At 41.7% G+C, this 23,123-nt stretch overlaps 2 protein-coding genes across 2 annotated transcripts; both read right to left on the bottom strand.

Moving 5' to 3' along the window:
• Positions 1–3,970: 3,970 nt before the first annotated feature.
• On the bottom strand, positions 3,971–11,934 carry ZC2HC1B (zinc finger C2HC-type containing 1B). The gene is given in 5 exon segments (XM_075087824.1): positions 3,971–4,176; positions 4,923–5,059; positions 7,135–7,267; positions 8,269–8,394; positions 10,509–11,934. Coding segments are annotated over 5 exon segments (705 nt in total). The 5' UTR covers positions 10,695–11,934; the 3' UTR covers positions 3,971–4,053.
• Positions 11,935–12,038: 104 nt separating this feature from the next.
• LTV1 (LTV1 ribosome biogenesis factor) lies at positions 12,039–21,498 on the bottom strand. Its single transcript, XM_075087823.1, has 11 exons — positions 21,373–21,498; positions 20,042–20,173; positions 19,352–19,540; positions 18,657–18,744; positions 17,610–17,730; positions 16,573–16,822; positions 15,727–15,854; positions 14,653–14,792; positions 14,323–14,375; positions 13,364–13,564; positions 12,039–12,763 (listed from the first exon to the last, which is right to left on the bottom strand). Exons 1-11 carry the CDS (start codon positions 21,373–21,375, stop codon positions 12,650–12,652), a joined length of 1,419 nt encoding a protein of 472 aa, XP_074943924.1. The 5' UTR covers positions 21,376–21,498; the 3' UTR covers positions 12,039–12,649.
• Between the last annotated feature and the right edge of the window lie 1,625 nt (positions 21,499–23,123).

Genomic DNA, 23,123 nt, shown 5'->3' with positions numbered 1-23,123 from the left:
AGTGATACCATAAAATAGAGAAACTTGGTAAAAATTTGGTCTCATAGACAAAAATGTACTCATGTTACTAAAAAAAAAATTAAAAAAGGAAGTCATGTAAACCTGCTGAAATAACGGTAAGGAGCTAAAATTCTACTACATGGAACAAAAGAGACTGCATCCTCTATGTAAACACAACTATTTCTAGTTGTGTTTAGCTCATTTCCCATCAAACTATGTTAATTTGTTATTCCTTTATTTACTAAACATTTCTGTTGGGGCTCTCCATTTTCTTAACCAATGAGTTGCTGTTAATTCCTGAGAGTTTTTCCCAGCCGGTCTGATATAGGATGGTAAGTTCCATATATTAATGATCAATTCATTTTTCTGCTAGCAGAATTTTAAGGTGCTCTTCTTCAATACACCTTTCCTGTCCCTATAATTACATTTTCTGTAAGACACAGGGAATGATCTGTGAAATCAATACCAAACAGCTCTACACACAGATAGACAATAATGGTGGGAGGGGAAAACAAACGCAGTTAAAATTTCCTCTAACTTTTAAGGGTTCATTTATTTGGTTGTAAAAGAAAGCAATTGTGCTAGTGTTGCACAGGATAGTCCAGAATGGGCTGTTTCCCTCCTTCTTTCTGGGATGAGAAAAAAGCCTGAGAAGCACTGATTTAATATATTTGGGGTAATTTCATGCCTGTTGTTTCTAAGACAGGTTAGCTATAGGAGTTACCCTGGTTTCAGTGTCATCCTTTCTATATTTAGCTAGTAGTGGCTAGCTACAGCCTAAGCAGAGTCTGGTACTGGTCATTTGTGTGTCCAACTACTTTTCATCTTCATTTACTCTATAAACATTTAATGGCCAAGAGCATTCCTTAAGGGTTTTAATTGAAAGCCTTACTGGGAACTGTTGGGCTAAAAAACCAAACCAAACCAACAAAACCCCAGCCCAGCATATTGCAACATTGACAATTTATGCAAGGTGCTCCAAGGTTGGTAATAAATCAGGTGGCCAGACCTAAGAAGGGGATATGCCTCCATGACATCTCTGTCTTGCCAATCAATTTCTAAAAGCAATTGAAGTTTTTAATGGAAGAATGAGATTTGGTTAGTCTGAACTTGAGGTGCTTTGAAGCTGCTGCAGAGCTTACACGGCCATTTATCACTTATCAATCACTACCATTTAGCATCATTGTTTACTGGAAGATTCTATTAAACATATACACAAAATTCTAAAATGTTCATTTGTCTTGTTCACTATAACAAAACAAAGTGTTGGGGAAAAAAACATTATATTGGATCTTCCTACATTTTCTTGAAACCATTGACTGAACTACTGGTAACATCCATCTCCTTTTAGGCAATCAGTTAATTACATTTTGGCAACTGATACACAAATAACCTCACAACTTTAAAAATGACAGCATAATTAACTTTGTTAATTTGGGAAGCCTGGGGAGGGTGGGGAAGGAAAAAAAAAAAGAACAGTGAGTTTCAGTCTGCTTATTTTATTGGATGTGGTAGCTATAGCACTTGGAGCAGAAGACTTGCTGGAAAACTGTGTTGCTTAAGGTCTTCCATAATTCGTCAGAAGAAACCCTTAACACATATTTGCTGACCAACCACTCTATCTTCTGTTGCATATTTGCTGTCTGAAAGCAGCCACAAGCCATGTATATGCTGTTTGCATAGAAACAGCTTTTATATTTTTACCTAAGAAGATTAAACTTCAATCCCTGGGAAGGTGATGGAGCAGCTCACCCTGGAAACCATTTCGAAACACTTTAAGAATGAGGACATTTATTTGCACCACTCGAAGCCAGTTTCTCATGTATGCTTTCTTAGCTAAAAAGCACTCTTGCTCTGCACTGAAACTGATCTCTCACTAGCCCAAAGCGCTCTGTAAAGCACCTGGCAAAGCTCAAGTTTTACAGAAAATGCAGCAGCAGTTGCCCACAGCCCAGCACGTACAAGCTCACCCAGGGTAGCCACTCCCACAGTTATCAGGGACATACAGGACTCTCCTGTATTTTGGACGCTAGTGTGGATGTCTGTGCTGGGGACCTGCTGGAGGCACTGGCTGCCCCAAGCCTCTCTGTAAACTGGCTGCAACTACAATCCTGGTGGTACCTGGACTCGCCAGTGTCCCTAGGGAAGAGGCATCTACTCCCCAGTCCCGTCAAGCCCTGAGTTTCAGAGTTCAGCAGCTAAACCTTGAGAATGGTGATGGTATCAATAAATCCTTGTTGATGGTCTGCAAGGCCCTGCACAATAACCCTAAGAGATACTGCACTGTTAACTTAGTCACAGGTAATCCAGGGAGTGGAGAACACCAGATGAGACCACTGGTCTCCTACTGTCAACAGTTTTTTTCTGTAGCTGCCAAAGTCAAGGAGGTAGGTAGAGTTGATGATGGCACTGTGGACTGAACGCTCCCGTGCCCATTGCAGACTTCCCCACAGTTGTAGGTACTTTGCAACTGACCAGCAGCAAACAAGGACAGCAAAACTCCACATAGTAGGACCCTACAAAGACTCTGAATGTGAGTCTCTGCAACAGACTGTTTTGTGCAAGTTACTGTTCATCGCACACTCCAAGCGCTCTTATGAGCTCATGTCCCAGGCTGAAAATGCCTTGCCAGCTACAGGGGATCTGTCTTGGCTATGTTCCCTGCCAGAATCTCATATTCTGCAGTCATATGCATGTCACAGGGGTGCAAGATGCTGATGACCTGAGCTGTCCCCCTGCACAACAGCACCACAACCACCTTAAGCAGGGACTGAAAGGCCTTCTTGCTGCTCTGACATGGCTCTGCATGGCCCAAGATAGGAAGAAGACTGGCTGCATGGTCTGAGGAGCAGAAGCACCAAACATGGTCTGGGAAAGTAAACACTGAGAAGGAGGAAGAGCCTCCACACCATCATCCTGACATAGTGATTATTGAAATGGATGCTGGCATCTTTCTCACTTGGACAATGGAAGCACATCACGAGAGCACAAGACCTGCTAGAGAGGCTTGCACGATCAAGCAGCAAATCTTCTCAAGATGCCCGTTGTGGCTGAGCACAGTCACTTCCTACTTGAGATGGAGCTGCCCCAAACCAAAGAACATTGACCACCAAAAAGAATATTCTCAGCAGCCTACACTGGGGACATGAGGAGCTCTGCAAAAGTTTTCAGTGCAATTGATTGCTTCAATTAATACAAAGAAGTTCATACTGCAAACATTGCAACAGGATATTGTATATACACAAAAGCAAATGAGGTCCTTTTATGTTATAATGTTGAAAAAAAAAGGTCTTGCTCACACTCTCCTGAAGATTTTTTCCAGTAGACATACCCAAAGATTATCTGATTTCCCACAGTATTCCTAGAGAGGTTTCTGCAGATCATTATCTAAAACAACTTATTGACCATAAAACTTATAACCTACATAAATTCAATATAAAACCCAGAAATGTAGGTGTCAAAGATATTGATACAGACAGCAGCATGTGTTATCATTCACAGGTTATACTAGAAATAACTATTAAAATAACATTATAAAACGTCTTCCTAACAGAGACTGAGTATGGGTCATGATTACCAGTAGCGATGGGTGCTAGCAAATGTATTATATAGTATCCTGTTCTAGAGATGTGGTGGTGTTAACTTTAAGGTATGAACAGGGGGAAAGTCATATGGAACAAAACACATACAAAGCTTGATGCTTCATCTACATGGACTTAATGAAAGTTAAAGAATATGGAATAAATCTTAACATTGAAGTTTAACGGTTATGGAGTCCTTTATGGGACAGAAGGAACCTCACACCCAGACTGTGTATTTTAGGTTTACATCTGGACATATCTGTTTGAGGACCTCTAATTGAAAAGGCTGAGAAGCCGCTCCTGAGAACCCACATGAAAACCTCTGTGCATACACTCAGCGCAACAGATCCGGATAATGACTTAGCCATTCAATATCAACACCATCCACTGGGAAATTTCTGACCATCTTCATTTCTAACAAGTGTTGTATGGAAATGAGTTTAGGATTTTTGTATTAAAAACATAAATATGTCTAAATGAATGCCTTACCTGGCCTAGGTTTGTCTATATTGGCACTTTCTTGTAGCCTCTTCTGAAGCAGAAGCACAGCAGTTATTAACATTGGGGGTTTTCTCTGAGTCACTGGCTGCTTGCCCTAGTAAAAGAAGATGCACAATCCACACAACTCCAGCAATGAGCTTACGGAGCCGGTGACAACTCTCCAAATTGCTGCAGAAGCAGTGCTCGAAACAGGAAAAACAGGACCAGGGAGGTGCACCCCCTCCCCCTTGGAAGCCATTTTTCCTGCCCCAAATAGGTAAAGGAGTAATAAGTTTTTAAAACGCCTTTTAAAACACAAAACAAAACAATCAAAGAAAAAAAAACACAAAAAAAAACCCACCACCAAAACCCAACAAACCAGAGAATCAGTACTCTCCTAAAGGAACTGTTTACATTAATTTTTTTTTCTATAATAAAATAGGAGCTCACTTTAAGCCACTGACAATTAGCTCCACCTTCTGATTCCCCAGAGGGGCTTAGCCCTTTGGCCTTCAGTAAATCAGCTATACATTTGCAAGGAGCAGCAAACCTGCAGACAGGAGGGAGCCCTTATGAACAGGAAGAGCTTTCTCTACATATTGCAAAAGCTGCCAGGTTTCCGCTCCCCTACAGCTGTTACCCTGGAATCCAATCGCAGAAGAGTCTGAAGGAATTGTTGTCCAACTTTTTCATACTATCATATTCTGTCACTTTTTATATCAAAGGGCTCCAGCTTCAAGGAACTCCTAGCTGATGTTCAGCACGTGTCTTGTCTTAAAAATTTACCAACTTCCCTGGAGTCTTAAGTTTTATATTAATATAGGTCTCACTAAAAACTACAGTTCAGTAAATCTCCAGCACTGTGTTTGCTTACAAAGCCTTCCCAGTAGTCTTGGCAGCAAAGGCACGGCGGGCAGCTTGTTCTTCGCAAAACTTCACATGCCTCCCTGCTGCAGCCTCATTAAACCTTCATGAGCAGTGTGGACACTGAATATACTCTGATCATGAGAAAGGAACAACTTGTGTCACAGTTCATACACTACAGGGGAAGAGTTGCCCTGCTTTACTGGAGCACTCAAGATGTAGTTCAAAACCTGGCTCCATCAGCAGGTGACCATGGTGAGTTCCCATGAGCTCCCAAAGTGCAAACTTAGGAGAACTACAAAAGCCTCCTCTAGAAAAGCACTTGGGATCCCAAAATACATGCTTACAGTATTAACCCAGCAACTAAACAGTAATTGCTTTCAGAAATAAATCCCTGGAGATTATTAAAAGCAGATCTTATTATCTTTGTCCTATTCCCACCCAAACTCACAATTAACATATCTGCAGAAAAAGCAATATTTAGGAATTCCTCAAGTAGTCTAAACCAATGATTTTAAGACTACTTTTGAAGATTGGTCATTAAGATTGTTAGTTGGTTTCACAAAACCCACTTCCTTTGGACATGGACAAAATACTGCTTAAGAAGTTGTGCCCACCAGCTGAGGTGCAGCCAAGAGCCAGGTTTCTGGGTGTGAAGCGGCATTGTGAAGAACACACAGCAGTGCTTCCTAGAGTAATTTTTGATGGTGGTATAGTCCTGATTCTCCTAAAAACTGTTCGGCTACAGTTATTACTGGTGCAGTCCTTCTTGTTTCAATGAATGGTTGGTGTTTGGGGTCAGCACAGTCACATTCAGCCCTCGCACTGCCCTTGCTGTCCTCAGACCCTTCCTCCCCACCCTGTGCCTTTCACAAAAGCAGCCCAAGTGTCCTTATCCTCATCTTACAGATATAGCACCTTTACAAACCATTTCTCCTAGTAACAGCCCAGAAAAGGTGGCCCACGCAGCCACCAAAAGCCAGCCCCAGAACAGCAGCATGGGCAAAATGGTTCTGAAGAGAGCAGGGGAGGATGAGACAGGGCAGATGCCTGGCTTCAGGGGGGCTTGCAGGAGGACCTGGCACTTTGGGGGAGAACGGGGAGCTTAGGGCTCTATTTGGAGGAGGAGGAGGAGGAGAGGGAAGGGGAATATCTCTCCTCCCCACAATCCATACGCTTTCTCTCCAGTCCTGTAGTATAAGATATACATCCTCACTAGGCCCCTCAGCAATTTGTCTTTCCTAAAAAGCAGTTCTTCAATTCCTTTCTCCACAACCGCAGCAGCTCTTGCACAACTTGGTTTCCTCCAAGAGGGAGAAGGAAAGGGAGGGGTCTGGTTTTAGAGTCAGTAGAGTCAGACAAGAAATAACAGAGTCATTAAAGAATTCACCAGTGGAAATTCAGAGGGGAGCTTGACCCCAATCAAGGAAGGAAGATGTGTCCTGCTGCTTATATTGCATCTCAGTCATCTAGAAGAGGAGAAAGGCTGGAGTCACGGCAGCTGGTTTTGCTATCAGTCACGAATTCCTCCTCTGGAAGTGAGCCCAGAGAGCCTCCCCCCTTCCCCCTCCCTCCCTCTGCCTTCCTAAAGCAGGCAGGACTGCACTGAGACCCTTTCCAAGATTGCTCCCCATGTTTCATAAATCACATATCATGATAAATACTGGCTGTATGTGGATCTTTTTGGATCTGTAACTTTGAACACAGTGAGCTCTGTGCAGAGACCACACCTGGTACTAGTAGTAAACCAGACTTGTCTTTTTCTAACTGATTTCCCCTAACAACACAGGAGGAGGAGACAGTGGAAAAGCCATCACATGGCAGTGGGGAAGCCCATGTGCACTGCAGTTGTTTTGAATGTGGAGGGGATGTACTTCTCCCTCTATTACACCGTGGTGCATCCTGTGCTAGAACACAGGCATTCCGACTCTCTTCCCAAAGCACTGTCTAATATCAGACCCCAAACTTGCTGCCTTTAAACTTAAAAGGTACAGTTAGTCTTCTCTTTCTCCCTCCCACCTCTGCATTGCACTCCTATTCAATTTAATCCGAGAAATACAGCTGAAAATTAGAGATAGCAAAGGGAATTAATGTTCACATTGTGTTGTGCTGGGGGTGCAAAACTGAAGCCCAGCTGTGGATAATAAGAGGTCACTGCTTTACCAAAGATCAGTACAAGATCAGTAATAAGATAAAGTAGACCACAAACCTGGATTGATGCTTGGTGGGGGAGGAGGCGGAAGGGGGTGGCCCTCCTTCAGAGCTTTTGTGACATGCTTGGCTGATTGAATAGTATTAATAAAATCCTCATGGTGCTGCCTCCAGTTAGATTTCTTTTCTGGCTGTTACTGTAATGGAATAAAGGAAGACACAAACTATATTTCCCACTTGCAAGGGACAGGAAAAAATCATAGAGTGAGGGTTCTTCCTTTCTGAGGGAAAGGAAAAATGCTACAAACAAAAGAAATTTGCTTTCTTTTTTTTTTTGAAAGGCATAGGAAAGCTGATTTGGCTGCTTGCCGTCTATTGACGGCACCAGAAGATGGATAAAAGAACATCGCTCTCCAGCAAAACACTCTGGTCGTGGCAGACCAAAGGGCTCTTCAGAGGGAATAGAAGAGACACTATGACCAACACCTTCCCTTCTCCTCCACTTGTCAGAGTCGTCTTCTTGCTTTAAACCTTTGTACACTTCTGTTTCTTTCCACAACTGATTTTAAAGGACATTTTACAACAGCAGTCTGCATGGATACCAAAATAGCAGTGATTTAGCATCTCTGGGTAATGCTATACACATGCATTTCCATGTGTATTTGCCTCCTCCCCAACAATGCATGGAAAAAACCTTGTTCCAGTAAGAGCTTAAGCCTCTTCCCCTCAAGTTCTGTAAATAAGTTCAAATTAAATACATTTTGAAACCCTTCAGTTCCATAGCAGTGAATCTCCATAGCTTCATCCATGGAATATTTGCGGCTACTGACAGCTCTCGGGTTCAACCTGGGGCATTCATGCACCAACCATCTTGGATCACACTCTTGTTCAGATTTAAGTGAAGAGGAAGTTGTCAGACACTCACATAGTCTTTAAAATACTTAATTGAAAATTTCCTAGAAGAGCAGAGACATGTGCTCAGAGTAGTCATGACACCTACTGGTTTGGCTTCTGAATGGAGGAATATTCTCAAACACTAGCCATGCAGGGAGGGGGAGGAATGAATTTGGCACTGAATCAAGCACATATGTGAGACTCATCCACAGCATCCAGGTTTTGTCCCCAGAGGAAACAATAGCATTACTGAATGAAAGACTTTGTATGGAGATAACACACATGCTTCAATTTTAACTATACCTTTTGCCGGGGGCTTCTTCTTCACAGTGGTGATTTCTGTTCCCTGCAGTCTCTGTTTCACAGAGCTGAAGGGCTTACGCTTCTTCTTGAAGACTTTCCTGCATATTGGATCATGTCTCAGCTGGGATGCAAAGAAAAACAGTTGTTTATGGGTTGAAGTCATGCTTTGTTAATACGCTTCCTTATTCAGGCTTTAAAATTACTTTTATTCAAGAGCAGGGAGCTGAAGCAGTATTTATCTTGGGTTCAGTTTAACTCCTGAAGGAGTTCAGCAAAACTTTAAAAAGCTGTCCAAGTACAGCTGCAGTTTGACACAAATAAGAAATAGAAGCCATTTCCAGTTTGTTCTGCTCAGGGACATGCTGAAGGCCAGCACAAATAACAACTTGCAGAGAATAACAGAGTGGGTCTGTGAACAGGAACAGTCCCATTGGACTCCCCACCCCCCCACCCCCCCTTGGTTTTCTTTCTTTCTTGGTGAAGAGGGAGAACAGAGTGATCCTGTTCAAGGGGCTGATATTTACACTATCAGTTCTTTGAGTTTAGATAAGTATTCCAGACCGGCGGCTCCCCTGACAAACAGCAGCACTGTCCATCCCATCAGCACCACTAAAACAGCAACAGCCCCAGGCTGAAAGGGAGCAGCTGCCCACCAGCACACATAACCTGGCAACTCGGAAGGAAAACTAGGGACAACACCTGCAGCTGAAAGCATGGGGAAATTTTAGGTAGGTACACACCCAGTGCTGAATTTCTGGAAGAGCCACACCTTTCAACAAAGGAGGTCTTAAGCTTCAGAAGCGCCTCAGATTTTAGCACTGACCGCTCTCTTCTGCAACAGGATGGCCAGTCCCCTTTGTGAGGAGCAACGTGAAAGCGAGGGCCAAGCTACATCCTTGCTCTTGCGCTGTGGATCACACCTGTTGGAGCCCATGCACAGCTGGTAAATTAAAGGCTCCATTCCTATTTTCCTTTGCTTAGCCCCCCTTTCCTGTTCTCAGTTTTCTTCTTGATCTTCTCATTAGTTTCTTTATGCTACCCACCCGCTTCCCATGAGTTAAGCAGCTGCCTGAGCAAGGCATTCCCGTTGCAGCTCAGCTAGGCCAAGCAGCACCTCATTCTACCACAACAAGTGTTTCTACATTCTAATTTCCCTTTGAACCTTTCTATTCAGGTGCTTCAGGTCCTTATCTTCTGTTTCTAGACATTTTTGACAGCAAACTTAAGAGGAGAATTCCTCTGCAGGACCAAGAGGGCGGCAGATACTGGTGCCTTGCTTACCAAGGAGCATGCCAGTCCTGCATCACTGGGGCATGGACAGGGATTACAGGACTTTTATCTCACACTAGTCATAGTGACAAGAAAATTCCTGCCTCCCCAAAACCATGTATTTTCAAATTATTTTGCTGGATTAAACCATCATATTCTTAATGTATTTGATCTGAGGTCCAAAACATGGAATTAGTAAGTAACACGGGGTAGTTCCACCTGCATCTCCATGCTCACAGTTACTCAGCTTTCAGCCTATTTTCCCTGTCTTTTCTTTTTGTTTTACTAAATCAGTTTTTAGTTCTATCACGGGGCTGATCTGATTTATCACAGAGCCATGGGATCAGTAATGCAAACTGAGGGGGGGGGGTGAGTGCAGAACCCCCCTTGCAGACAAACCCCGCAGTTGGGTTGTGCCAGGCAAACTGTGCAGCCACCCATTTAGTTTGTAATCCAGGGATCAGGGAGGTCAGGGGGAATCTTTTCATTCACTTCAGCAGGCTTTGGAACAGAGCCTGGTGCCTACATTATGCTGTCAAAGGGACTACTTATCAGATGGTTTATTAGTCTATTTTTCCCAGGAAGCCTGAAATAACAAGTTCTGCCTAGAAACCTGGAACACAAAGGAAGCTTCAGGTTAGCAATTTATATCTCACCAAGAGACAATATGTTATTTTAAATGTGATATATAGTAAACATCTGGTTTCGGACAAGCAGGTAAATTAAGATAGTGCAAGACTGCAGATTAAGTCACAATATTTCTATGAACATTAATTCTCTAACCAAGTTCACTAATGAAATCAGTTATTAAATCATTTGCTCTCTTAAACATGTGTTCAACCCATTTGTCTGCTAGCAGCCACCTCCTTCTTCCCCAGTGCTCACCATCCCTTTCAGCTAAATGCACTGACATTCCCATTTAAAAAAAAAAAAAAAAAAGGAAAACAGACAGAAGTTTTGTTTTACTGGAACATCTTGTGCAAAATGTTTTCCACAGGTTGCACAAGGAACCAGATCTTGACTACGGGCAGCTGTGTAAAATTCAAACCGTGCAAGAGCCTCAGTTACACAGTACAGGATGGCTTTTGGCTGTCAGTCAGCATTTGGACTGAGCACTTGCTGAAACAGTATTTCATTGTCAGAAAGGCACATCTACAGCCACGTGCCAGGGTTCCCTTTTGCAGAACTACCTTATTTCTCTTGCCTCTGTGAAGCACAAGCTCTCCTTTACTACGATGGACAGCTTTTTGTTTTCCACATGACTGCTCAGGTATGCCTTTTCACAATAACATCACAGTTGGGCAAGGAGATGACGGCAGAGTGCTCAAAGTCACCACTGCCTAAATGCAGGGAGGGGGGCTGGAAAGCGAGAGCGGGCCATCTGCACCCACATTTATTCCATTTCGTTTGTAAGTCATTAGGAGCCGGCGATGCCCAGTCATGGCTCAGGGCAGACCATCACTATTCCAGAAAGTAGCAGGTGGCACACTAAACATGACACAATCTTCATTCTTAAGACAGAATGTTTCCATGAGTGTTTCTCAGGAATACAGAAGGATGCAGGAGGACTGACTACAAATCCCCTTCATGTCACTTGCAGAGTACAGAAATAGAAGATCACCGCAAGCTTAAAGATACTGGCCCTCAGCTCAGCTTCAGAGAGTCCTTGCAGCGGGTCATAAATTCGTACTTCAGTGAAACCAAACTGAATGCAAGATGTGAAGAATATCTGAACAAGACAATGGTTATCTGCAACATACAGTATTTTCCTAAGCAACTGCTCTTTTGTTTGCCGTACTACTCAGATCGAGTACTTTCAGCAAAGCTGATTTCAACAGCAACGGTAAGGATCACTGACTACTGCAACTGTTCCCCAAAGGCAGGTTCATTCGCCCAGTGTGCAAAACACCAGACTACACACGGGGCGGAGATATGCGCAAATATGAAATGAATGAAAAAGATTGGTGCTAGGCGGTAACTCCGCAAGGCCAGTGCCCCGCACCGACAAACCACAAGGTATTTATGCAGCTCCGCGTGTCAGTAACAGCCACTATTCCCGCCCCCCCGGCTGACCATTGGCCAGTTTCTTCCTTACTTGGTCTTACGGGGACAGCTCCCTTTAAATCTGCCATGCATGCTCAGGCAGGGCAGTAGGGGGCTTTCTGACCTATGGGTGTGATTTTTAGTATTATAATACAGGACAGTTCACCTAGAGGACACTTAGTTTTAGTTCTTATCAGCATGTATAAACACCCCAACTAATTGTCCTCCTTGACTTCATACTTGATCACTCAGCTTTCGGTGTCTTTTGAGGTGGGACGTTCCCTTTTACCAGTCTCTCAGTTCTTCCAAGGATAGAGTTGCAAAACAAATGCTTCCCCCTCTCTCTCAGTTCCCTCCTCTGTCCACTTGATTCTGTTTTGCAAAGCTCACATGGTCCATTGTTATTACTTAGTGGAAAATTTCATTTTCTGCAGGCTACGATAACTGCAAAACTTGTCGCAACAGATTTTATTGGCTAAGAAGTATAAAAATTCAGCTTAGGTAACAGGGATGCCTAGCAACACAGCAGCTTTTCAGACACCTGTTTACAAGAGGTTATTTTTCATGTTTCATAATGGTACCTGAACAATAAATAACCAACCGAGAAGAGAACTCAGCAGTGGGTGAAAAGACCTCAATTTACAAAACTGTGCTATATCAAGGAACTGTATTTAATTATCAGTATAGGGGAGAGAAGACATAAAAGGATATACTGCTTTGTAAATGGAAATAATTTAGATTCTTCTATTAATCAGATCAAATCTGTAGGATTCTGCTGATTTGTCAAATACATTCAAGAAATATAAAACTTTGTCCAGTGATAGCTTGTAAGAAAAATATTTTTTTGTAATTTTATTACATCTCTACTGTAATGAAACTTTGTAACAGTTGCCATGTCACTCACGGCAGACTAGACATCACTAATACCTTGTTTTATGTATAACTTCATTTCAGAAAGAATGACAAGTTACTGTTCCTGTTACAGTAGCATTTGAGCAAAGCCGTTCCCTTCTCAATACAAATGAAAACTTAAGGATGTTTCCACATGAAGTTCCTCAGTTTCATCAAGACAGCTTCAGTCCTTGAACATTTTGTTTCAGATTGAGCAACTCTTTTTCTTGCCTTGTTTTCTCCAATTTGAAGGCTAGCTTGTTGGCTTTCTTCTCCATTCTGCGTTCCTGCGCGTATGAATAATTACAACTTTACAAAATAGGCATAATGTGCAAAAAGAAGCCATTAACAGTTCTAGATCATGAAGACAGCAGCAATCTGGACAGTAATATTATTGATGGCACTAATTATTAGTAGTCAAATTAATATGTGTAAAGCCAAGATTATCATCTTTAATTAGCTGAAGCTTCTAATATGCCAGCAATTTCTGCTCCCAAATAAAACAACTAGTGTATCATTGTGGCCAATTAGATTTTCCACATTTCTTTCAGAGACTTTTTTCACTTTGTGTGATCTGAAACATCTTAACTGTTTTCTTTGCTTCCCTAGATAGTAAGGAAATATGAGGGCTCCTTCTGAAGTTATATATGTAATAGTGGCCACAATAACAGACCAAAATTTCCAATAGGAAATTAGGATGACAAAATTATGAGGTTAACTTTCTTTCCAGTGGATTTTTTTAAAAAAGCAATAATCAGTCCTTTGAGACCAGCAAGTTTTTCCCATTAATTTCCAGACACAAGAAAAAAAGAGCTTTAAAAAAAGTTCATAAGACAGAATTCAGATAACACTATGTTTCTCAGGGTTTTCTTTAAAATAAGGCATACCTTTCGCTCTTCTTTTATTGCCTGTTTTCTAGCTTTGCGATCCTCTTTGCTCTCATCTTTGGGACGGGGCTGCGTCGATGCTTTTGGCAGGTCACTGCCATTAATCATTTGCATGCGTTCAATCTGCTTAGCAGTAAGACCTTTCTGAGGCAAGACGTGTAGGGGAATTCCGGTCTTCTGGGAAACTTTTATTGGTTTGGGCTAAAATAGAGAGCGCATTGTATTAATGGTCCCTAGCTTTCCCTCCAAGAAGTGCACGTCGCACTCCTTTATCAGTATAAAACCATTAGATTCAGATTTAACAGCAATAACACAAGTTTCCTCATACTATTTTCTTCCCTCAGAAAAATGCACATTAATCCCAAAGTAAGAAATCAAACACACCTGTAAGCAGAATCTGGCCTCCCAGAACAAGAAAACATGTATCCCTTTAATTTAAATATTACTGAAAAAAAACCCAACTTAAGTAGGCGCTTAATATTCCTTTACAAGCTTTCAAGAAAAAGGTTTCCTTTCAAAATCTCATACATCTGGAACATCAAGCTGTGCTCTAATGATGGGGAACGTCTGGAAGGCCAAAGAACTAGAATAAATTGCTTCAATCTGTAGAAGGGAAAGACAAGCCTATTTTCAAGAAGAAAAACCTAATATGTGGTTGTGAGACACAGATTACTCAAAGGTATATCACAGATAACAAGACAGTAATAAGTTCCTTCCTCTCTACGTTTCTGCCTAGCTATTACAGACATTTTGAACTTACTCAATTTTCCTTCTAATAGAAAAAAGAACATCCAAACTCTTCTTCAGTGAAGAAGTAATACCAGAGGCTAGCACCCTCCCCAAACCTCTTTTCTGCTCCCTCCTCCTTTTAAAAACAGATATCCATTGAGAAAACAATCACTTTTGTCTCAAATTTTCCCAGGCCAGGTTGTTACTCAGAATAAGTTTAATGATTTTACCTTTGATGGCTCCTTAATAAGTGTTGGGTGATTATATAAGTTTGAATATGTACCTAGGTCACAAAGGAAAAAAAAGTAGTGAAGAAGGGCTTGCAAATCGAAATTAGGTAAATCTATTTTGAATTGTACTATTATTTAGTCTTTCGAGATATAAAATAGCACAATTAAGTTATCCACACAAAACCAGTAGTTTTATCTAGCAAGAATTCCTGCTGCTGTGCTCCAGAAGCATAAACCATTTTACCTAAAGCACTGTTAGAAAAGTTATGAGATCACCTATCATTTACTTTGAAGTCCTAGGAACAAACACGTGAACTCCGAAATACTTACTCAAAATGGATTCGCAATCCCACTTTTCTTTTGGTTCTTCAATAACTACAGCTACTATTTCTTCCTTTTCTTCCTCACTTTCTTCATTCACAGGAGAGTCTATATCTTCACAGGGTTCAAGAGCATCCAATTTCACACAACTTTGAAGTCCAGAAAAAAAAAAGTTTATCTTTTCTTGAAAACGTGTAGTTATGTAAATGCAGTCTCCCCTCAGTAAAACCTCATGAAACTTGCATCAAAAGTAAGTTTCCTTAAGTAAGACTCCCCAAATAAGCCATAACAGTAGGACAAGAGACACAGTTGACAAAAGCAGTATTTCTGCGTTTCAAAATTATGTGGCACACAAAATCTGTGATTGGAGGACAGGAAGAGAAGAGGGTATACTTTTTAGCCTGTAATCAAGGCAGCCCTAGAGGTGATTATGGGCTCTGCTACTGACCAGTCATCTTTCACTACAAGGGACACATTGCCATATCTTTCAGTCAGGAAGCATAAGACTAATGTGAGAACATTTAGCCATTTAACTTTGGGATAATATCACCTGCTTCAAGACAAAGTAAAGATACTGCGGAAATGTAGCCTTACACTGACACAGGGTTGCTTTATAAGCACTGATTTTTGCAGTGCTGCAAACAGCGGCACCCATGCAACAGTCACACATATCGTGTGACTAGGTATACAGTGGAATCAGCTGCATGCCAACAGGACAGAATATGCTTGGCTACAGAGCCTGTTAAAACCAAAAGTAAAGGTATAAGGAGAAAGGTAAGCTACACTAAAAAGCAAAAGGAAGAATGCCTCTAGATATTACTTACTCTGAATTCAACACAATTTTACAAAAGGAGCATAATTTCACATAAACCAACAAAATGCCTCCACCTAATTTTACAATTTCATAAGCAAAGACTGACATTCAGTGACATAAAAAAAATGGTTAATACTCATATGTAGCTGCTTTTTACCACAGGATGTAACCTCCAAGTACATGAACTGGAAACAACATACAAAAACTTTCAGTATAAACACAGGATTACATAAGTACTTATGTGAAGCAGTACTTCTGGGAATACGTACTTCTTTGCTTTCTCTTTATAGTAATCATTCAGGACTTCCTGCAACCGAGCATTGTCCGTATTAATATAGCCTTCTAACTCCACATTATCCAAGGCTCCAATTTCATCTTCATCAAATTGTTCAAAAAACTAAAATAAAGAAGTGGATATCTGTAATTAGATCACATTTGTCATGCAACTTCTTGTTAGCTTAAAGAAGATTTGCACATTCATTTCTGCTTGCCGTTTTTCCTCTCCCCTCTCACTTGATAAACAACTGCCAAACGCATCTGCAGCACGATTCCCTTCTTACTGTCAGTATTCTTTCAGCACCAGAGTCACAAAGTTATCTTTTAATAATATATAAATCAGCTTCTGGAAAGTATTTCTTATTCTGATGTGTTATTTCAATTTGTACATTAAGAAAGCCTGGTGCTGCTCAAGGAAAAAGTTACACCATATTTCCACTGCTGTGACATCATTTCATGAATGCATACTTGGCACACTGCAGAGAAGGGGTGAAAGAACTGAGTCTTTACCAGGCACTTGTACGTGACGTGGTGCATTGAACTGAGCCTTTCAGATAAAATTGTAACACCAACTATGAATGATTAGTGACTGGAATAGTTTTGTTTAACAATATCAGTGTCAGGCCTTTTAATAATAATTAACACTATGTAATATGAGCCACTTAGCGCACACAATATTAAGTGCAGAATATGTGCAAAGAACAGCTGTTAAATGCCCTGACTACTGAAGGCAGTACGAATTCGGGCAGGGATACAGGACACCACTTTGAGATGAATAAAAAGACAAAGCAGCATTTAACACCCTCATGATTAACAGTTACATTCTTGAGCCGCCTCACCTTCTCAAATCTGTCATCCAACAGGGTTAACTGCTCATTCCTTCTTATTACTGAAGATGTCATGGAATATTCCGTGAAACGACTCCTGGTTTCTTCTTGCATAAAAAGAAATTCTTTTGTCTGTCCATTCAGCCCATCATCTGATAAAGGACCTTCTGAATCATAGTCTTTATCATTACTACAACTATCCTTTTCATCACTATCGTCCTCCACATCTTCCCATTCATCTTCATCCTCAGCATCTGATCCCCTGAACAGAAGTATAAAATGGTTTTAGAATCATACATGGACCTTTCCACAGCTCTGGCCAATGCTGGGTTATCTGACACCATTTGGCAATAATAGATTCAAATCTTGAGAGGCCAAGATAAAAAGTGATTATTTTCAAGCCAGTAAAATAAAAACAAGTTTAGCAGTAACGGTGCTACTAAAGTCAGCGTAACAATACGTTTGTTTGAAAGCTGAAAACATTCCTGGTAACTGTTGGATCACACATCTGTGCACTGAGAATGAGAGTATGTTTACATACAGCTACACCTGTCAAAGTGGAAAAAGAAAAACACCAGCTGCATTCTTGAATATTAAAACTAGCAAAATTTCTCATTGTTCATAGAATGTTGGGAATGATACCAAAACCTGAACAATATGCAGTGGGATATCAGGTGAAGCATTTGTAAAGCTTCTGGAAACACCCATTAGCCTTCATCAGTATCATTACTGACTTATTTCAAATGTGAGAGATGGTAATGTTCTAAATAGTTCAAGAATCCTATTATTCCATACACTGCATCTGTAAACAAATACATATAATCCATGGGTTTCATTTGTTATTTTGAGCTCATCTCTTGAATAACACATGAAAATTTGATTTTATAAGCTACCACCCATATAACACAAGGTAATATTTTTTTCCTTTAACACAGCTAAGAATTCAATTTGAAATCTGAAACCATTCTTGCTTCCTATAACAACAAATAAAATAACAAATAGCATCATTCCTATTTACACAGGACAAACAGTTCTACAAAGCTCTATACCCCTTCTGCAGTTCATTTGCTTGTAGAACAAAATCATCTTCCAGGATATTGTCCGGATTGTCAAAGTCAAAATCGTCATCGAGAGCTGCAACAATGTCAGGGTCAAAATCTAGCCGTGGCCCTAGAAAGTTAAAAAAAAAACAAACAGAAAACATAAATATTTAAGTTTCTCTGACATTAAGAAGCTACTTTTCTTTATAAAACCGAATCCAACTAGACTGTTAATTTGCACTAAGGAAAGACTAAACCTAAGAATCACAAAACCTCTCAATAAAATTTGTAGATTGGTACATGCCCATGCAAGTCACCAGCCTCTTGTCAATTTTCCTCATGCAGAAAACAACATTCCCCAGAGCTGTTAAGCTTCCATAAATGTGTTTTAATATACTTTACTTAGAATACTAGAGAAGGAAAAATATCCAAGTTAAAGTATTGTACGATCAACTGCCAACCCTACCTCCCACCCCCTAAAATTCCCTATATTGGAGAAGGTCAGAAGTGTTTCTCTACTGCAATTAACCAAAGTGTCTTTAGCATCCTCCTGTCAGGACAGAGAGAACTACCACAATTATTCCCTGTTATAAAATATTAGATAGCTGTAAGGTGAATGTTCAGTGCAAGCATGGATACAAAACAAAAGCATTCTTACAGCCTGTAATACTAAAAGAATACTAAGGAAGTAAACACCACTGAGCATTTGAGAAGAGAAATTTTGAGAGTGAAAATCCAGTCCCAGACTTGGATTCAAACAGATAGAGTAATAAATCAATAGTATTAGCTACAGTTTTCCCGTTTTTAGTTTGTATTTGCCACACAAGAGTAAGAGCTCATGAATTCCACCCCCCAAGCAAAGCTGAAAAGCTATTATTAGTGAACCACAGAAACAGGTCTCAAGTTGAAACATAGGCCTCTTATAGATCATTCTTTATGTCTGCTACGGAGCTGTTCTAAACCAAAACAAATATGACACTGTAATCAAACCCATAATTACCACCTACTGCCTAGATGGCAACTCACATTACAGAAAGGTAAAAGATTTAATGATACCTGAAACAGGAGCAGCTTTATTTAACAAGCCCACATCCTCTTCAAACTCTGTGGCAAATACTGAGGAAGGCAACTTAATAGATGGAGCCTTAGAAAAGAAAAAAAAACACCCCATCACCACCATATATTTGTTCTCAGTTTCTCATTTGAGCTCACATTAACAAACGTGCAGATAATCACGTGACCAGAAGAATCTCTGTGAGTATTACTTAAATATTAAGACAAGCACCACTTCATTGGTGGCAAATTTTCAGTTATGCAATGAAAGCTAGGTAAAGCATTAGCAGTATTAATTCTCATCTCTCTGATATTCTCCAGGTATAGACACAGTATTTTTACACCTCTGAAGTGTTTTAGAGAATGGTTGTACTGCAGAAACAGTGAAATTTGTAATATTTTTTTTTGTTTCAGAGAACACTACCACACATTTGAAATTCCCCCTTTACTGAAAGGCTTATCAAAAGCTTACTAACATACACATCTAAACTTCAAATCTTACGTAGTATCACCAAACTGTACCTAAAAGGTGTTTCTGACCAAGAACACCTGTTTCAACTAAATGACAGTATTTTGTTAAACCAAAGTCCCTCAATTAGAAGTGACTGACTAGCAATGGCATACTTCATTGCCTGAAGTATATATATGGTTACTCCAAAGAACAGCATAATCTTATTATTAGCAAAAATAGTACCTACTGGAACCCGCTGAATTTCATCTTCTATGTGGCCCTCACTTGTGACAACAATTCTGCTTTGCTGTCCATGCACAGAAGGAACAAGCTCAGAAGGACCAGAAGCTTCTTTTAGATGCTGCAAATAGTCATAGTCATCATCAAAGAAGACTCCATACTTCCGCTGCTCTTCCCTCCTTTGCTCCTCATGCCCCTTGGAATCGTAAAAAGAAATACATTTAGTTACTTAAGTCCATTTAAAACTTATTAGCAAAAGGAAGAGTAACACATCTATTGACAATGCCTGAATTCTAAAGCCCTTGTAGCCTCTCCTCACTCATTACCCTAACGCACCACCAATTAGAACGCGTAACTGTCTCGTTCAGCATTCAGGTGGTGTCTGAGCAGGACCATAAACAACTCTTTCCATAAGCAGCATAACTAACATAGCCTGTTTTTTTAAGGTGGGTCAGGCAACCTTTATTGGTTTTTTAAATACATTTATATCCCTACTGCCAGTTAGTAATCCTTCAGCCCATCACGTAGTAACTCACAAATATCAAGCTCCCTACAACATCCCCTTCTTCTCAATAAGCTGGACTAAAAACTACCTCTTCTCAGACTATGTTTTTTAATTGTATGATTGCATATCCACTTTTCTCTCCTGCAACATTTCTTACCTAAATGAACCTCAATGTTTAAAGCAAGTATTTACTTTCTGTGTAGGCAGCAGAACTCTCTGGGGTGCAGTATCATCAGCAGCAAGCGGATCCCTCTGACTTCTGTGCACTAAGTGAAACGTTACTGCTTTCTTCTTCTCTATGAAGGGCTTCTTCTTCTTGTGAGGCTGCAAAAGGACATTTGGTTAACCATTAATAATAAATTAAATATTAAATACACATAAAGAGAATCTTTTGCCTGGAGCATGCTACTATATTCCTTTTAAGGCAATGTCTTATAAACATATACTTAGAGACATAGGAAAAAGAGACTAGTGGTAGCCTAACTCTTCTCACCACATGCACAACAGCCATTTCGTATGTTCTAACAGCACACGCAGCTGTATTCAGCTGCAAAATGGCAATACATTGCTAAAATAAATATTTGATTGTAGCATATACATATTAGACATTATCCTAGAAAGGAATTTTAAAGTAACTACTTTCTAAACACTGAGTCAAATCTGAAACAAACTTCATCCAAGAAACACAGGAAACTGACATAAGGAAATCCATCTAGACACACCTAGCTTCTTGAAAATTGTTTAGGCAGCTGTTCCTACAGCAGTAATTTGGTATCGGCCATGAAAACTATCGACTGCACCGTTACGCAGACTTTGCTATAACATCAAGAATATATCTACATTCAGGATCAACAAAAGTCTGAAGCATTCTCAACTGGGTAGAAAAGGCTTTTCTACAAGTTAGCACATCTGACCCAGGGAAACGCTTTTATCACAAAATTTCCTGCTTTACTTACCTACGAAAAAGCGTTAATAGCAGAAGTATGCAACTCGGAAACTACTCTACAGACCTAACCTATGTTCTCCACCTGGTAACTTTAAGCGTACAACATTACGCACCGTGTCATATCAAAGTCCAGAGCACATCAGCTGCCACATGTTTTCAGCTAAAAACCCCAAACCGCGCTTTAAAATCTTGTACTTGGAGCAACGGTAAAAGGAAATACGGTAAGTTTTCGGGAGCAGGCAACGCGCCACCCGGACAAACACCTCTCAGGTCGGCTTACTGGCGGCACGCGCCCCGGGGCCCAGGCCGCCGCCGGGGGAGGTAGGCAGGCCGCCCCTCTGCGGCGCTTTCCCACGCCGCCGCGGCCCGCCCCCCCGCCGCAGCCGCCGCCGCTCCCCGTGGCGGGCCCGGGCCCGGGCCCGGTGCAAGCCCCCGGACAGCCCAGCAAGTTTCCACGCTACGGAAACGGCCCGATTTCAACCCAAAGGCTGGGGGAGAGCGGAGAGGCAGGTGGGTGGGCGGGTGGGTGGCTGAGCGAGCGGCTGGCGGCCGCCCGGTGCCCTCCGCCCCTGCTCACCATGGCGCCAGGACAGGACAGGCGGCGCGCGCTGCCCGCACCCCTCGACCCGCTCGCCCTCACGCGGACCGGCCCTCAGCACCGATCGGCTGCAGCCTCCATCTTGGGATAAACCAGTGAGCAAGGGCGGGGGGGGAAGACGATCAGCTGCAACTCTTGACCCTTTTTTTTCACAGTAACAACAACAGCGAGAGTTTGCTCAGACTTGAATAGCTCTTTAATAAAAGAGGGGCTCCGTCAGCTCAAGCAGAGTGCTTTTCCCTCACCATTCATATACGTATCTTCCTCCTTCTCCCCCCCCAGTAGTGGAGAATGGTTCCGCTCGCCAGAGGGCAGCAATGGAGGACTCGGGAGCGGGCCAAAGGGCAATGCGCCTGCGCAGCGACCGTGCCGTGGCTCGCAGAAAGGGGCGGGGGCGGGGCGGGGCTCGCCGGCGGAGAGGCGTGGCTTAGGCTTGGGACTCCACCCCCTGCTCCTGCTGTTGGGGGCGGCTGTTGGGGGCGGCTGTTGGGGGCGGGGCGGGGCGGGGCGGGGCGGCGCAGGGCGGGCGCCTGAGGGCGGCCGGGGAGAGGGGCAGGGAGGTGATCGGGCGCTACAGTAAGATGCGATAAACTTTGAACTTACAATAAACTTATGAAGAACCTGTGTGAGATAGGAGGCACAGCGATACTCGCCTTCTGGCCCGGCAGAACAGGCCTCTTCAACTAGCTGTGCCACAGGGGTCACTGGTGTGCACCTTTGCAATGTGGCTCTGCACAAGCTCATACCCAGGCTGAATTTGAAGGCACAGGTGTAAATAATACATATTAACGGTGTTTTGCCATATATGAGTTCTTATTGCTGGTGATACGACACTGCATAAATTGCACCTATGCCATGTAGCATGCCTGGGCGCAAACACGGGCACACGCATATGTGCTCCTTGCTGAGAAAAACCAAAAAAGTATGCTTGGTATTTTAGGAATATGATGTAAAACTGTTTCATTACGTTTCAAAAAGGAAGTGTGAAACACAGAGGGACCAGTCTTCCATGTGCACATAGACGATTAAAACAACAACTATGGAAAAGTTGTTACTGAAAATTAACAAAGAATTATCCACATATTATGTGTGTATATGTATGCAGCTAAATATATACGTATATGTATACCTTAAAATATTAGCTCTAATCGTATTTGAGTGGATTTCATTGTTTTTCAGTAGGTGTCACTAAAGCTCCAAAAGAGCCCAGATTTTCACTCTTCTGGCTATTGTTTTTGGAAGTCCTGCATCTTTACCATCAAGTTTCATCACAACACTCTCACGGAAAGTGCAGGAACTAATCTGATCTGCTCCATCTGTTGAAATTACTCCTGTATGCAGAGGATTCAAATTATCGCTGCCTATATCCATGCAAAGGCTAGACCTTCCTTTCCTCTTGCTTCCTAAAGGTACATGGTGAGTATCTTGTTGCTGTCAGCCAGCTGAAGGTTGTAGTACACACCTCGTGGTACAGGAGGGTTAGCAACTCTTTGGCTGAATGCTGTGAATGTTTTTTTCAGGACTGCACCTGAGAGGAGCAACTCCTTTTCTATAGTATGTCTATACTGCAAACCCACTGACAGGTGGAACAGCAGAGCTAGCTTTTCACAAGGTAACTAAGAGCAGAATTACCCAACTGTTAAAAATGCAGTGCTTAGCATTTATCTGTAGGGTAATGAAGTATATTAGATTATTCCTTATTGCTTCCAGGTCCCTGAGGTAGCTCTGGC

The sequence above is a fragment of the Phalacrocorax aristotelis genome, chromosome 3 (genome assembly GCF_949628215.1).
Source record: "Phalacrocorax aristotelis chromosome 3, bGulAri2.1, whole genome shotgun sequence".
NCBI classification, from domain to species: Eukaryota; Metazoa; Chordata; class Aves; order Suliformes; family Phalacrocoracidae; genus Phalacrocorax; species Phalacrocorax aristotelis.
The sequence above is the reverse complement of the archived record's forward strand: the minus strand, read 5'-3'. Positions and strand labels throughout refer to the sequence as shown.

What these genes read in the sequence shown, in the direction of transcription:
- LTV1 (XM_075087823.1), bottom strand. An exon ending in TTCTGCTGCCTACACAGAAA is followed by an intron (nt 19,541 to 20,041) that starts GTAAATACTTGC and finishes TACGATTCCAAG; the next exon opens with GGGCATGAGGAGCAAAGGAG. An exon ending in TTATTAAGGAGCCATCAAAG is followed by an intron (nt 13,565 to 14,322) that starts GTAAAATCATTA and finishes TCTCTATTTTAG; the next exon opens with CCCAAACCAATAAAAGTTTC.